Source organism: Engraulis encrasicolus, chromosome 16 (assembly GCF_034702125.1).
Source record: "Engraulis encrasicolus isolate BLACKSEA-1 chromosome 16, IST_EnEncr_1.0, whole genome shotgun sequence".
NCBI classification, from domain to species: domain Eukaryota; kingdom Metazoa; phylum Chordata; class Actinopteri; order Clupeiformes; family Engraulidae; genus Engraulis; species Engraulis encrasicolus.
In genome coordinates, this window is record NC_085872.1 from 7,360,637 (window position 1) to 7,377,774 (window position 17,138).

General features: G+C 38.9%; 1 protein-coding gene across 1 annotated transcript; it reads right to left on the minus strand.

The window, feature by feature from the left end:
- Positions 1 to 385: 385 nt before the first annotated feature.
- On the minus strand, positions 386 to 16,699 carry LOC134465958 (early endosome antigen 1-like). Its single transcript, XM_063219856.1, has 31 exons — positions 16,675 to 16,699; positions 16,538 to 16,562; positions 16,140 to 16,208; positions 15,969 to 16,058; positions 15,017 to 15,085; positions 14,706 to 14,786; positions 14,131 to 14,217; positions 13,497 to 13,580; positions 13,019 to 13,081; positions 12,576 to 12,665; positions 10,996 to 11,061; positions 10,808 to 10,897; positions 10,213 to 10,302; positions 10,016 to 10,105; positions 9,143 to 9,205; positions 8,175 to 8,237; positions 7,751 to 7,807; positions 7,370 to 7,453; positions 6,281 to 6,370; positions 6,096 to 6,179; positions 3,963 to 4,025; positions 3,591 to 3,680; positions 3,138 to 3,227; positions 2,873 to 2,962; positions 2,493 to 2,582; positions 2,282 to 2,371; positions 2,050 to 2,112; positions 1,218 to 1,268; positions 1,029 to 1,085; positions 588 to 665; positions 386 to 477 (listed from the first exon to the last, which is right to left on the minus strand). The coding sequence occupies exons 1-31, from the start codon at positions 16,687 to 16,689 to the stop codon at positions 386 to 388; spliced, it is 2,304 nt and encodes a 767-aa protein (XP_063075926.1). The 5' UTR covers positions 16,690 to 16,699.
- Positions 16,700 to 17,138: the final 439 nt, after the last annotated feature.

Genomic DNA, 17,138 nt, shown 5'->3' on the forward strand with positions numbered 1-17,138 from the left:
TTTACCAGTCAAAAAATATACTCAAGTAAAAAGTAAATAATTTAAAATGTACTTTGATTAAAAGTAAGAAGTCACTTTTTTACAATCAGCGTCTTCTGCCTCTAGATGTGCAGAGCAAGGGGTGCACTGGGTTAGAGGAAGAACAGCTAATGTTGATCTCCTCTGAGCTAGAATTCTAGAGGTTTTTTTGGGGTTTTTTACTCAGTAACGCTTATGCTGTAAAATGTACCGAAGTACATTACTCGAAAGAAAATGTACTCAAGTAAAAGTAAAATTACAAATTTTAAAAAGTAGTTTAAAAAGTACAAGTGCACAAAAAAGCTACTCAGTTACAGTAACGCGAGTAAAGTAATTAGTTACTTTCCACTTCTGCATTTGAATAAGGCTACTCACTCTCCTTAGATCCAGGAACATTGGTTGTTTTATTCTTGAGTGCTTCTAGCTCTTTCAGCTTTTCATCCAGTTGCTTCTTCAACTCTGGAATAAAAAATAATACATGAGAAAGACCAGGTTACAGTCAGCCACTTTTTAAGTTAAATTTGAAAATGAGATATCTGCTCCGAATCCTACTGATGTTGGGTACTCACCGACAGCCTTGTCTGGTTTGCCCGCAATACTCTTCTGGATGTCTTCAATTTCAATAGTTAGATCGTTAATCTGCAAAACTGGTGAAATACAAAGAGGACCGCTGAGACAACTTTCTACCATTCCGAAAAACCGATGACTGTGCAATAAAACAACACAATACAGGTCATCTGTTTTGATCCTCCAAGCAAACAGCAAATCGTAAAAATAAAATGAATATGCTAAAATGTGTACAAGGTCTTAGTAATAAAATCTGCAAGCTTAACATTTCACTTAGAATACTGTCTAAGGCCACTGGATCAATGGGTCAATGGACTAAATGTCTTTTTATTTTAGCATGGAAAATATTCAATCCTTTTTTGTCAATTACTTCATTAGTAAAATATAGTGCTAAACATCTGTCAATCTTTGTGCCCCTCTTCGGCCAAGTTTGGCCTACTTACTGAATTTGTGGCTGTCACTGACTGTACTCATGAGATCGTCTATTTCCTTCTTCAAGTCTAGAACAGAAATATTCACGCAATGAGGATGGAGTCACCACACAGGCTGGTACAGTACAGAGTGATAGAGACATTTAGGCTACATCCCAGAAGCTGAATCATGTTCAAATAATCATTTTCAAAGCCCCTCACCATCATATCTCTGCTGCAGTCCAGAACACTCTTCGATCTCTTTCTCCAGAGCTGAAATGAGATAAAAAATATATATTTTATTTTATTTAAATGTTATATTATTTATACATACATTTAGACCTATGTTGTCCATGCGTGATGCTGAAACACTAATTCATGCATTTGTTACATCTAGATTGGACTACTGCAATGCATTATTTTCTGGCCTTCCATCTAGCACTCTAAGTAGGCTTCAGTTAGTGCAAAAGCAGCAAGGGTTTTAACAAGGACCAAGAAATTTGAACATATTTCACCAATCCTAGCCTCCCTCCATTGGTTGCCTGTTCACGTCAGAGTAGACTTTAAATCTTGCTGCTCACTTACAAAGCCCTACACGGCCAAGCACCCACTTATTTGTCCGAACTGCTCACACCCTACACTCCAGCTCGGTCCCTGCGGTCCATGCATGCTGGACTCTTATCAATCCCTGTGGTGCGGAAGAGGTCAGCTGGCCACAGGGCTATTGCCTTCTGTGCACCCATATTATGGAACAATCTTCCCCTTAATGTTAGGCAGGCAGGCTCTATAGGGATCTTCAAATCCAGATTAATTTTTTGTTTTCATCGCATTATGTTAGGCTCTGAAATGCATTGGTCTTTTGTTAATAATTTTGTCTTCTGTCTTAGGTTCCTACTTCTATTATTATTACTAATATTATTATTATTACTTTTTCCCCCATCATTCATTTTATTTTATTTTTTGTTTTTACAGTGTTTTGAGACCATGTTGTATGGTGATACTGCACTTAAAACAATAAATTATTATTATTTAATTATTATATAGAAAATCTCACCTTTGTTGTTTTCTTTGATGTTGTTGTTCTCTTTGGTCAGACTTTCTACTTTCTTTTCCAGTGCTGAATATTTTTAAGACATGAGAAAGAGTTGACATTATGACTTACAGTATATTCTGTCATTGAATCATACAAATTCTATGTACCATAATCACTCCAGGAAACACATACAGTGTTTTGCCAGTAGTAGCAGTCTAAATAGTTACATTTTGGTTTGCTTTGCTGAACTTACAGGTGATTTGGAATGTGAGATGCTGGTTCTTCTCATAAGCATTTCTCTCTGTCTCCTCTAATTTCGCCACCAACGTAGTAATGCGGATCACTAAAAACAACATTGGCACATTCATTGATGAGTTACACCACAAAACGCATCTGGAACAAAAATAAATGGCACATGTATATTGGCAATATTGAAAATACTGACTATGACTGGTTATACTCACAGAGTTCACCATTTTTCTTGTCAGCTTCCTGCATCTGTTTAGATGCCTCCCTCAGCTCCCGCTCTCTGGCCCTCAGCTGTTGCTCAAGATCTTTAACCAACACAGAATGTCGCCATTTAGTCAAGGACAATGACTGCCACACGAATACCAACTGCAATCTCAATGGCCATTGTGGCCTTTGCTACGTATTTAAAAAAAAATACATTTTGCAGTCATTTTTATTGTTAAAAAAAGGGGAAAAAACTATTTAGTAAATATATGCCAGCCACCTGGGTATTGCAAAACAAAAGTAAAAGTTTGAATATTATGGAGCTCTTCTTTTTGAGGTGAATAAAATCTACAGTCATTCAAATGTACTGTGGAGTAGTGTAGACACTTACCTGCAATTTTGGCACTGGCGGTCTTATTCAGTGCTTTAATGTCTGCGTCCAGCCTTTCAATTTCACTCTGCAACGTTTTGATCTGTCTTTCTGCAAATGAATGAGCAGATGAGTATCACATGGCAACCACACTGACCCACCACAGACTGAAGTTAACAAAACATACATACGTATGTGATCTGACAAAATAACACCCTACTTGGTATTTTAAGGCAGCAGAATGCTGAGTGAGTTAATACTGCTTATAATGAGTAGTCTTACTCACCAATCGCCTTTCTGTCCTTGTCCTTGGTCTCCAGTTGTAACATTTTATCATTGAGCGCTTCCTCTGTCATATTCAGCTTAGTGTGCAACTCTACAAGTGGCACAGTTGTGTTGTTGTAACGTTGTCGATTATGAATACTTCACAAAATTTTAGAGATAGATGTACAATTCTTCATGCGTACAAGGCTTGACATTACAAGCTACCATTTCCCCCCTTTTAACATACAGTATGTCCAAGGCCCCCGACAGGCCATGGTCAAAATCACCTCAATGAGCCCCCCACCCAATACATTCAATGTAATGAGGATCCAATGATGGGCCCCACATCTACCTGGGCCCGGGACAGCTGACCCCTTTGTCCCCCCTTGTCAGCTTCCCTGAGTATGTCATACCCACTACCTGACCTGAAGCATTACACATCATCCCAACACAAGACAGAGGAATGCCTATTCACCTGCGAGTGCCAATTCGTATTTCTCACTGATGACTACTGTCAGCCTTTTGATCCTGGTCTGGTCTGTTTGGGATGCCAACACACTCAGTACTGAAAGGCGGATGAGAGAACAGTGAGGTACAGTCTAGAGATGATCTATCTATCTCTCTCTCTCTCTCTCTCTATCTCTCTCTCTCTCTCTCTCTCTCTCTCTCTCTCTCTCTCTCTCTCTCTCTCTCTCTCTCTCTCACACACACACATACACTATAGTTAGTCCATTCTAAAAATCTATTGGCGTTACTGTGTTTGGATGAAGAATTGGGTCATTCTTTCGATATTCAAATGGCAGTGGAGAGACCTATTCGAATATCATGAAAAAGATTTTTAACTTACATAATTTGCTGTTAACAGTGTCCTTCAGAGTATTGATCTGGCGTTCTACCTCCATTTGCAGATCTGTGGAACGGAACAAACAGACGAAAAATCCAAAATTATGTGTCCCTTCGCAGTGCTGTACACTGTGTGAGTTAATAGCTGGGTTTTGATGCATGTCCATTTTACATTACTTTTTACTCGTCAGGAGGTAAGGGTATTGTTGCGCTCTAGATGTTACGAAAAATGACTAGGTGCGTGGACCCAAAAGAAGTAAGGTGTCTTGTTTAGTGTGCGAACCGGCTCCAACCTTATAGCCTACATTACTTTTTACTAACATCATTTTTCAGGACATCGTTGATGAACATCTACAAAGCGGATTCCAAAAAAGTTGGGACACTTGGTATTTTGTGAATAAAAGCAAAATGCTGCCATTTTCAAAACATTCATTCCATATGTAAGATGCACAATCTCACAAGGTCGGCATAGCAACTGTTAAATGGAGGCAAAAGTATTGTTTTGGGGGAAATATGTGTTCATTTAAAATTCGACCCATGCAACAAATCTCAAAAAAGTTGCGACGTGGCCAAAACATGTTGGTATAGTTAGATAATTCTAAAAGTAACACAAGGAACAATATTTTAAAAGGAACTATATTGACTGCCAACATGAATGCACAAATGAAATACCATCACAGAAAGGCTGTGGCACTCAGTAGCGAAGATTTTGAGGCACTAATTACTGATCTATTACACAGAAAGATTGAATTATCAAAATTGCAGGCATATAAGGCCTATTCCCGTAATATGGAGTTCTGTAAAATCATTGCACGGGTTATGATATCATGACATACTCATTGTCAATAAGCAAACTCTGACACTCCAACAATGACAGCTGTTGAAGAAATGACCATAAACACAACACTTGATTAAAGCACATGATGCCGACATTAAACAGAGTTGCAAGTGGCAAAGCTCATTCTAAATGGACCTAGGAGACATGTGAAACTGTCCTCTGATTACAGAATGGAAATATTTCAATCTTCTTTTAAATCATGGAGGCATGCACCCTCCAGGTTATGAAGAAAATGAATACTTCAGCTTGTTTTAGTAGTCAGTCTGAAAGAGAGCATATATGACGGTAAAGGGGTGCAGAGGTGCCTTGGTTATGGTCTTCTTACTCATGTAGAGCATTAAAATGAATGTTTAATGATATATACAGACTTTAAACAGCATACATAGCTACCAAGGCATTATATTTTGGAGTACCGCCTTTGGATATTACCCCATAATGGTGGCAGATTTCAATCTCTACTATGTTCCAATGATGTGGTTCCATCCTAAGAGTAAACAGGTGACACAATTGAAGCCCTGAGACGAAGAACCATACATGTCCACATTTTCACATTTTGAACATAGGCCTATGTTTTTTTAATTTGCAGTTGGAACATTAAATGTTTTATTTTTATTTTTCTTGAGGTCAGAAAACAAAAGCTTCTTAATTATAATAATATAAGCTTTTTAATGTCAATGTTAAAAATAAAATGTTACCAGGTATTTACAATTCTGGACATTAAAAAAAAAATTGGACTTGTATGGTTCTTCGTCTCATGGACTCAATTGTTCTCTTGCAGTCAGGATATGCCACATATTAAGCATAACAATAAGGGGAACAAGTTGAAGAACACACCTATCAGTTGAGCTGCTGAAATCGAGTCTCGCACATCCAAATATTTTTTTAATAAAATCATGGCATCAGTTAAAGTATCTAACTGTTAAGTATCTTCCCTTGTGTTATTTGTAGTCTTATCAAACATAAAAAGCATTTTATTGGCCCCGTCCCAACTTTTTTGGGATTTGTTGCAAGGGTGAAATTTCAAATGATCACATAAATACCTCAAAACAACAATTCTGCTGACTTTAACAAATGATATCTTGTCTGTACGCAATGCTCTACCTTATTAACGTATTGAATGTTTTGAAAATGCCAGCATTTTTATTTTATTCACAAAATACCAAGTGTCCCAACTTTTTTGGAATCCGCTTTGTACATAGGCCAATACACATGTATATGCACATGTGCCAGATTATAGCCCAACGGCTAATTTCCATCTGGTGTCCAATATATGGCGAGTGGTCTATTTTAAACCTTTACCTCTGATCCGGATGAGGGTGTCCTCACTCTCCACACCGGTCTGCAGGCCCCATATCTCCACCAGAAATGATATTATGTTCACAACTACAGCCAAAAAACCCATTGGACATGGAGTGTGAGTAACACAATTCAATCCAAACAAAGCATACAGCTACAAAGTGTGATTGAAAAGCGAAAATGCTAACCTTCGGCAGAACCTTCCAAACCACTGTTTATTATTTCGGTAGCTTTGTCTTTCATTTTCTCCTCCTCCTGCTTCAGAACCGCTTTCATTTCTGTGGGAATAAAGCGGATCAGATGACCAACACTGAATGTATAACTGATCCACACCGGTCCTCAAGTCTAGACATACAGCCTGTCCTTCAGGGCACCACACCATTTATCAGACTCACTGGGCTTCGGACCACCAATTACATTACATTACATTACATTACATAACATTGCACTTCACTGACACCTTTATCCAAAGCGAATTGCAGTTATTTAGATCACAGGGTATCTGGTTCCAGTCCCTGGAGCAATGTGTGGTAAGGTGCCTTGCTCAAGGGCACCTCAGTCATGGCTGGGGGTGTAACGAGAGGTAGGCCTAAGGGGTGGGATTCGAACCTGCGACCCTCTGATCTACTCAGCTCCTTAACCACTAAGCCACAGATGCCCAATTAATGATTTGGCGCTGTAATTCACATGTTTACATAATCAGTCAGTTAAGAATTAAACACAACCCTAGTTGTACGGTAGCCATCCTGGGTATATAACTGTATATGCTGGAGATGTATTATGTAAGGGTTAACGTTCGGTGAGAAGGTCGCTACCGTGGAATAGCAGCACGACAGAGAGAATCTTTAGACCCCGACGCGGAGCGGAGGGGTCTTGTTCTCTCTGAAGTGCTGCTATTCCACAAAGCGACCGACTCGCCGAAAGTTAACCCGCTTATTATATGGATATAGGCCTACTTAAATGATTCACACATGCGGGGACATTTCTTTAGACATATTTATCGAAAAATAACAGACGTCCGAACGTTGGGGAGCCCCGTTGAAATGAATGGAGCATTCGACAGATGACGTCACAACCATATAATAACATAGTTTGGTGACCACTAAAGGCTTCCTTCCCTCTTTCCTTCTTTCCTCCTTTAATTAATTAATTAATTAATTCATTCATTCATTCAAAAGGGCATCAAATCAATACAAAAATTGCCATACCAACAGACATTGCATATGAGCCAGATGTTAATAAGTCCATTCACTGTTGAGACTTATGCGTCCACTTACCAATAATCCTCTCAGAAGTCTTCTCAGAGGCTATGTTCATTTTGATTTGTTGTATGCGTAACTTAAGTGAAAGCAGCTCCAGAACTAGGAAAGAAGAGGAAGGTTGGTTAAACTTCATCATCTTCCCAGCATTGCAACTTAATATAAACTAAATTGAACAGTTGTGTTGCACAATGACAGACAAAAACAAACAGCTTTCAATGAAATAAACACCTTTCAATAAAATGTTGTGTAATGGAAATAAAACATCAACCAAAGCAAAATGCAAACTGAAGATAAAATAAAACAATAATTAGAATAACAACACATAAAAACAATAATAATAAAAGTATATAATGTTTTTTAATTATAGTAATAAATCATAAAACCTTATCCACTCACTTGCTTTCTGATCCCCCTTCACTTTTTGTATTTCTTCCACCAGAGAGCCCTCCAGCACTGTGGAGAAGAATAGGCATCACAGGATGTATTTGAACCCAGTAAGACAAGGCCTCAGTTATTACCAGAATGGCAATGGCCGAGTCGTAATGAATTACTAAAGGCCTTGTGTGCTGTCACAGTGTTGTAGTACTATGGTAGTTACGTTTTTTTCAGTGACTATTACAGCATTCCACTGGTGGACCAGCGTGTATTAAGGGGCTATATTATATGATTCACGCACGCTGGCATGCACGCTGGCACGCTCGCGCTCGCGCGCGCACACACACACACACACACACACGCACACGCACACGCACACGCACACACACACACACACACACACACACACACACACACACACACACACACACACACACACACACACCTTTTATCTGGTCTTTCACCGCTGAGCATTCATGAGTCATGTCCTGGAGCTGCTGCTGAAGCCCTGTAGAGTAGAGTAGAAAACCCCTTTTGAGATCACATGACAACTTTCACTGGAGGGACCAAACAAACAAACCAAACAAAAAATGTGTACATGTCTATGGATGGAGCAAAACGTCATCTCAGCTTGGAACAACAGTTTTCTCTGAGAGGTTAAGGTTATCATGACGTCATCTCGCTGTGCTGTCGAGAACAGAAAAGGTAATAAGTGGAGCTGTGCAATATACTGTATTGAATTTATATCGTGATATCAATATTGGTGTCAAGCTATATCAAATTTCATAACATCAAGTTGAAACAATATTTTTGTCATTTGTTTATACTGCCAAAAGGTAGGTTACGCCAAGTGCAATACATTCCCCTCCACTTGAGCCATTGCAAGCAGAGAGCAGACTTGCTACCCAACATTCATGCAGAACACAACTGTGTGTTTGCTATGGCCCTCGACTCACACTGCTGAAGGGAGGGAAGATTGTGAATTGTTCAGCACTGTTATTTGTCTTTAAAAGAAATACTGTCCAAAAAAAATGTGATATCAATATTGACTGAAATAATCGTGATATTGATTAGTCTCATAATCGAGCAGCCCTAGTAATAGGCTACATACCATTTAATGTCATTAGCCGTTTTAACAAAGATTTTAGTGTTGAGGAGAGGAGAGGAGAGGAGAGGAGAGGAGGTGTCCAGCAACATACATATATGCAACAACAGGTATGTACAAGATCATCGGGTGTATTTTCCGTTCCCCATTGCAGAGCTGCTATATGGACATAGGCAGGGCTATAGCCCTCAGGTCTCATCCCCAGCAGTATATCCATTCACAAGGTGGGTTTAGTGAACTGTCTCAATTTCAAAATCATCAAATCACATATGAATTATAAAAGAGGAAAGACAAAGAAGAGTGCTTACTTTTATTATTTTCCTGAAGATTGATGATATCTGCCTCTTTTGCTGCCACTTTCTCCTGGAGTTCTATTTGGGGAAAGAAACATGCATGAATTTCTTAATGTTTGAAAAGCACTCACACTATCGCCTAATGATTTTTCGTTACAGTTTTTTACTGGCTGCTCAGTCCCACACTACGCATCAATGTATGGAAGAACTGAAGGCGCAGCACTCTTAGATGTTTCTTTCTTAAAATAAATAAATAAATAAAATACTTTGGGCTTTTAAGCCTTTATTTAGACAGGTCAATCTGAAAACAGGAAATGAGTGGGAAAGAGAGATAGGGGAGGATTGGGAAATGATATTTGGTTGGAATCGAACCCAGGTCCCAGTGTCACAGTCCAGTGCTTTAGCTGCTAAATAGGGCTGTAACAATATTATCGAATCCACAAATGGTTGCCTAGTTCAGGGGGGCTGCAGACAGAAGGGACTGTTTGCGTGGGACCTTACATATATGCCTTTATATGATACAGTATAACCATTCAATACATTGGTGTGCAATTAGTACTCACAATGTAGCAATATTAAAGAGAAAATGTTTGTTTGCATCTTGCTGTGGAAGGATGTATGATTTTTTTTATTTAATTAAAAAATATAGCTATTATATAGTTATTATTACCATATTATTATAATGATGTGTTACTTATATCAAGAAACTATAAAATATCAATACACACAATCAAGAAACTATAAAATATCAATACACACACACACACACACACACACACACACACACACACACACACACACACACACACACACACACACACACACACACACACACACACACACACACACACACACACACACACACATTCACACACACTCATTACACACCAGCCAGAAGGTCCAATGCGTCCTTCTGTGCAGAGCATTCCTGTCTTTCTATCTCACCGATTTCAATCTGCTGTGCGATAACCTTCACAACTGTAAAAAAACAACAACAATCAAACAAAAAAACAACACAGTGAACACAGCGGTATTTTCTCAAATTCAGATGCTGACTCTCATTTGATCGTAATATTAAAACTCACTGAGATCATAGTCAGCTTGATTAGCTTTCTCCAGTGCCTTTAGTTGCTCCGTCATCAAATTCTTGTTGTTGGTTATAGTCCTCTCCAATTCTGACAAACATGAAAACATAACATATTACTGTTAATAATAATAATAATAATTATTATTATTATTAGTAATATTATAATATAATTATTAATAATAATAATTATTAATAATAACAATGATAATAATAATAATAATAATAATAATAATAATAATAATAATAATTATTATTATTATTATTATTATTATTATTATTACTATTACTATTATTATTACTGTATTATTATTACTGTTATTATTATTATTATAAAATACCGGTATGTACCTAATAATATATCTGTATGTGTTTGTAAGATGTTTATAATTGATTAATGGTTAGATTTCTACTCCCGTATTGAAAGAGTGTTTTTGAACATTAGTGGTCCTCTGACTTGACTTTACTTCAGAATGCTGCTTCACATGAAAATGTATTTTGAATGAATCAGCCTTGGTAAACACAAACTTACAACTGACAGCCAACCACAGCTGACTGCATAAAATATGAGAACAGCCTTTTTTCATTTCTTTTACCTTCAGTCTGGGCAGATAATTTCTTCTTCTCATACTCAATGTGTCCCAATATTGCATCGATCTCTTTTTGAATGATAATAATTTGTGAAGCTGGAGGGAAAAAATAAATGTATAAAATACATACAATGTAATAAATGTACTGTATAGGTTTGGCTTGGCACTGGCATGGAATGAGCTTGCCCACTCACCAGCAGGGCCCTTGGAAGACTGACTTTCCAGCTGACTATTCTTCAGTGCCAACTGCTTCTTCAATTCTGTCACACAAACACACACATTTTACTTCTTTATTTGGATTGACAGATACACACACACACACACACACACACACACACACACACACACACACACACACACACACACACACACACACACACACACACACACACACACACACACACACACACACACACACACACACACACACACACACGAACACACGGCTCCAGTCACAATCATCCACTTAGTGAATTGTGTGACCCCAAACTACTCATTTCATGCTACAGTGTGTCTTGCCAGGCTAGGATTATACTATTCTTTTTTTAGTTTTGTATTTGTCTTTTGGGGGCATTTTGGACTTTATTTAGACAGGACGGTTTAAGATGGAGACAGGAAACCAGTGGGAGAGAGATGGGGTAAGGTTTGGAAACCAGTGGGAGAGAGATGGGGTAAGGTTTGGAAACCAGTGGGAGAGAGATGGGGTAAGGTTTGGAAACCAGTGGGAGAGAGATGGGGTAAGGTTTGGAAACCAGTGGGAGAGAGATGGGGTAAGGTTTGGAAACCAGTGGGAGAGAGATGGGGTAAGGTTTGGAAACCAGTGGGAGAGAGATGGGGTAAGGTTTGGAAACCAGTGGGAGAGAGATGGGGTAAGGTTTGGAAACCAGTGGGAGAGAGATGGGGTAAGGTTTGGAAACCAGTGGGAGAGAGATGGGGTAAGGTTTGGAAACCAGTGGGAGAGAGATGGGGTAAGGTTTGGAAACCAGTGGGAGAGAGATGGGGTAAGGTTTGGAAACCAGTGGGAGAGAGATGGGGTAAGGTTTGGAAACCAGTGGGAGAGAGATGGGGTAAGGTTTGGAAACCAGTGGGAGAGAGATGGGGTAAGGTTTGGAAACCAGTGGGAGAGAGATGGGGTAAGGTTTGGAAACCAGTGGGAGAGAGATGGGGTAAGGTTTGGAAACCAGTGGGAGAGAGATGGGGTAAGGTTTGGAAACCAGTGGGAGAGAGATGGGGTAAGGTTTGGAAACCAGTGGGAGAGAGATGGGGTAAGGTTTGGAAACCAGTGGGAGAGAGATGGGGTAAGATTCGGAAATGACCCAGACTGGATTCGAAAACGGGTCCCCATGGACATGTAAGCCCTGTGTGTGTGTGTGTGTGTGTGTGTGTGCGTGTGTGTGTGTGTGTGTGTGTGTGTGTGTGTGTGTGTGTGTGTGTGTGTGTGTGTGTGTGTGTGTGTGTGTGTGTGTGTGTGTGTGGTTATTACACATGGCCACTTCTCTACCAACCAAGAAGAATGACTATAACCAAAGATATTCAATATGGTGACGAAGGTACATCATACCACACCAATGCAACCAAGTGGGATCAAGTCCAGTCTCCTAAATGGGCATGACTTCCATTGAACTCCATTCATTCTATTAGTCTCCTAATGGGGTGTGGCTACCATGGAATTGCAGCTTAGAACCTTATGTCACTTGGGTTCCAGAAAAAAAACTCCTTATGAACTGTCGCTACTTGTCTCTGGTATAACCAGGTAACATCTGGTGGTACTTACCAGTGATTTTGGTCTCAGCCTGTTGTTTGAATATCTGCAGTCTTTTGCTCAGATGTAATATGTGTTCTTGGAATTGGATGATCTGTGTAACTGAGAAATGAAGATACACACACAGCCTATGGTTTATAACCACAATCATTTGTCATGTGATCCTGTGGACAGGCTAAACTGAAAATTTCAGCACATAAAGCTCCACCTCCCTACCAGGCATGGATGATCAGGAAAAGATAAAAATGATGATTAGGCTTTGTACCCCACATAATGGCTTTGAATGGGATACTGTACATTCTATTTCAATATAATATAATATAATATAATATAATATAATATAATATAATATAATATAATATAATATAATATAATATAATATAATATAATATAATATAATATAATATAATATAATATAATATAATATAATATCTGGCATGTGTAGTTACACTCACCTCCTGAAACATCTGGCTTGCCCTCTATTTGTTTGAGCAGCTTCTCCAATTGTTCTCTCAACTCTGTTGACAAACAAACAGGATCAGCGATCAGGACCCCGTTTCTCAAAAGCATCGTTGCTAAGCAGTCAGCAACTTCCTAGGTTTCCAATGGGAGACTGCATTGCAACCAAGTAAGTTAACTTGGTTAGCAATGATGTCGTCAGAAAACCCCACCCCAGTATGACTTTTTGCTGATCATATACGGCACGCTAGAGGTGATTTATGATACTGACACATACTTACTGTATACCTGTTGTAAAGGAACCCTGTGACAGAACATTAGAAAATACCAACAGGTAGCATGAACAAAAAACAGCATTTCAATAGCCGTATGTCGTAGTCTGACTCATTTCCCAAAAAAATCTTCTGGCTGTTGAGCCCTATCGCTGGGTTGTTTGTTAGGCTCAATAGAGATTCTACTTTATCATGCACGCACCATTGATTTCTTGATCCAAGTCATCATTCGGCTCTCTGCTCTCTAATTCGATGATCCTCTCCCGCAGTTTCACTATTTGCATTACTGGAAAGAGCAAAATGACAAAACACGCCACATCAGCCCAGTTGTTGTATATAGGCAGACTTCAAATAATGATGGAAAAACAGCTGGATATGTGAATATTGCACTCATTTAGGCTACATGTGACTGGATTTCTACCCAACATATAAAATAATATGTCTGTCTGTCTGTGTCCGCCCACAGTTTGTTTCAGTCATCTAGGGGGTGCCAAACACACTGAATAATACATACAACTTTTTGGCAAGCATACACACCACACACACACACACACACACACACACACACACACACACACACACACACACACACACACACACACACACACACACACACACACACACACACACACACACACACACTCTCACACACACACACACACACACACACACACACACACACACACACACACACACACACACACACACACACACACACACACACACACACACACACACACACACACACACACACACACACACACACACACACACACACGCATGTAGTGTTCATCTGGGCTGCCATCTCTGATTGCCCGTGCTGTCGATGTACTCACTCAGGTTGGAGGATCCACTTGCACCAATGAGGTCAAGTTCAGCTTGCCTCAGTGTCTCCTCCCTCTTCTTTAACTGGTCTTTCAATGCTGCCGAAAACAGAATTCTTGCTATTATTACACAGTGGTTGTTGGCTAGATACTGGGTAGGTCCTGCACTATCATGGGCGTATATCTGAAAATACCAGTGCACGAATGAATGATTACTGCCCTGAAAACACTGTTACCTTCTTCAGAATGATATTATAAAACAAATAGCCACTGAAGGAAATGGAATAGGCAAAGTCACAGGTCATAGCCTATTTATTTAGAAGGGGGGAGGGATCTGCACACTGCTTGCAAAAGACTTAATTTATTGGGAGCAACGTTTCGATCATAGATCATAGATCTTCTTCAGGCATTAAGACCTGTTTATGCTCTGTTAGGCCTGTTTTCACACTGTACTGGTTTCTGGCCATGTGTTTATTTGGCAATATTACCTGAGATTTGGTATTTTATTAGGATCCCCATTAGCTGATGTAACACCTTCCTGGGGTCCACAAACACTAAACAAAAAGTGGTAGTGGACAGAGTATTACCTGTGCGCTCAGCACCTTTCGCAAAGGACATTTTTGACTTCAAGTTTTGCACTCTCATGTATTCCTCCAGAACTCGAAGAGCTAGAAAGAAGTGATGTAGATGATATTTAAATGCCGTAAGACATACCGAATTATGTATTGTATTATTTAGGCTATAGACTGGTGTGCAATTAAAGGGTTGTCAATTGTACATGGGGAATTTGTTGTGGGAAGGACCGACATTGGACTGCATTTGTGTGTTTATACAGTTTGGCCACTTTTAAAAATCATATCCTCTGAGTTTTAAATCTGGCCAGTTGTACAATACTTACTTAACTTAGCAACAGATATGGTCTTGGCGTCCATCTCCTCTATCCAGCCACTAATCCTCATCTGCATTTCTGTACAGAAAGAAATGGGGAAAACACTTGAAAAGGGCGTCCATTCATTCCTCAGCCTGGAGCTTCACCATTCTGCCTCAGCATAACAGAGATATGACTAGCAGCAGGCCTATGCAAGTGCCACTTCTTTAATTGGATGGGTGGTTGCAAGCTTTATCAGACAGAACACAGCCAGTATTATTAAAAAATGTGAACATGCGACTATTACAGGTTGAACATAAGTGGTTGAACATAAGGGGCTGTATTTTAGCACGCCATCAAATAAATGGGCACCCATGGCCTACCAGTTAGTTGACTGTACTTGATAGTAGGGTGGGTATTGGCAAGGGGTTCACGATTCCATGCGCATCATGATACACATGCCACAATGTGATACTATCACGATGCATTGCAGTAGGCTACATGTATTATTGTGATTCAGGCTGATATTTACTTCAGTATATTGCCAGTTGCAGTGTAGCATTCATGTGTCAATTCATCTGGAACTACAGAAATATTAGCTACTCTACTGAAAAAATGAACCCGTGGCACATTCCACACACAATGTTTTTTACTTTTAAAAAATATTATATTAAATAATCGATTTTCATGAATCATGCAGTATAACGTGAAAATAAATATCATAATACATGAGTCATGAATCGACGCAGTATATCGTGAAAATAAGCATTGCGATACATTATCATGAATCAGTGCAGTATATTGTGAAAATACGTATGGAGAAACATTGTCATGACGATTCTGCGCACAGCCCTAATTGGGTACTTCCAACACCACCCTGCTGCAACGCCACCCTGTCCTTGTCATAAAGGTGTAGTCAGTGCCACTCCCAATATCCCGTCATATCACTTCAACAAACTTAACCCCACTAATTTTTACTCACCACGAATCCGAAGAAAAGGCATATCTGCTTGTTGTCCATTTTGCAGTTTCTCTTGCCTCAGCTGCCTTTTTACATCTGAGAGGTTTTTGCCTGACAAGATTATTTTGTTACAATGTTGTATCCACATACAAAATCCCCTTGATATTCTTGAACATGTTTCTGGCTACTTACTCAAAACCACGATTCTACTATTCAGCTCATTGATGTTGAACTCCATGGATGTGTCCTTGCCATTAAAATCTATAAGACATAGCAAAATGTACCAAATATCCAGTACACATATCCAGTACAGTGCAACTTGTTCTGTCATTGTGTTGTCAATAACCTAGTACATTCATATAAAACAAGACAAGACTCATGTTCAGACTTACAGTAAGTAACTTTACATAAAGGAAGAAGCACAACTGCAGATATAATATAATATAATATAATATAATATAATATAATATAATATAATATAATATAATATAATATAATATAATATAATATAATATAATATAATATAATATAATGTTTACTTATAATCAGCAAATTCAAAAATATAAATGACTGTGATGATTTTCACTCACCCAAGCATGTCATAATAAATGTTTTCTTTATCAACATGAAAGAAGAGAAATCAATGTCAGTTTGATGTCAAGTAATGATTGTTCTTAAAAAATATTTCATGTCTTGAAGACTTTATGTAACACAAATATTCACTTACCTCTTCTTCAGTCATGCTATCTATTCCATCCTGAGAGAGAGAGAGAGAGAGAGAGAGAGAGAGAGAGAGAGAGAGAGAGAGAGAGAGAGAGAGAGAGAGAGAGAGTATTTTGAGATTTCATGGCTAACATAGACTGTCAATGACGAATGACCAATGTTGTTGGCTTACCTGATTTCTAATTTTGTTGACCTTCTCCATGTATTCGTCCAACATGCTTTGTGTAACACGACTGGTCGATTTAACATCCACATCGCTAGATCGAACTGACACACATCACACTTTGCATTACATTGTGTTTAGTTTAAAAAATAAAAAAAAACACAAACAATACACAAAAAGATGATCCTCAGCATGCTGCTAAATATACAATAGTGTTGATGAAACGGATGGTGTTGTGCAGCTCACCATGTCTGCAGTTGGTGATGTGAAGCAGGGAAGGAGAGAGGAGAGCCAGTAGCAGCAGT

Excerpts from the sequence above, each read along its gene's own strand:
- LOC134465958 (XM_063219856.1), bottom strand. Across the intron at positions 6,180-6,280 it reads TTTGGAAGGTTCTGCCGAAG|TTGTGAACATAATATCATTT; the intron begins GTTAGCATTTTC and ends TTTTGGCTGTAG. Across the intron at positions 3,228-3,590 it reads ATACGAATTGGCACTCGCAG|AGTTGCACACTAAGCTGAAT; the intron begins GTGAATAGGCAT and ends TGCCACTTGTAG.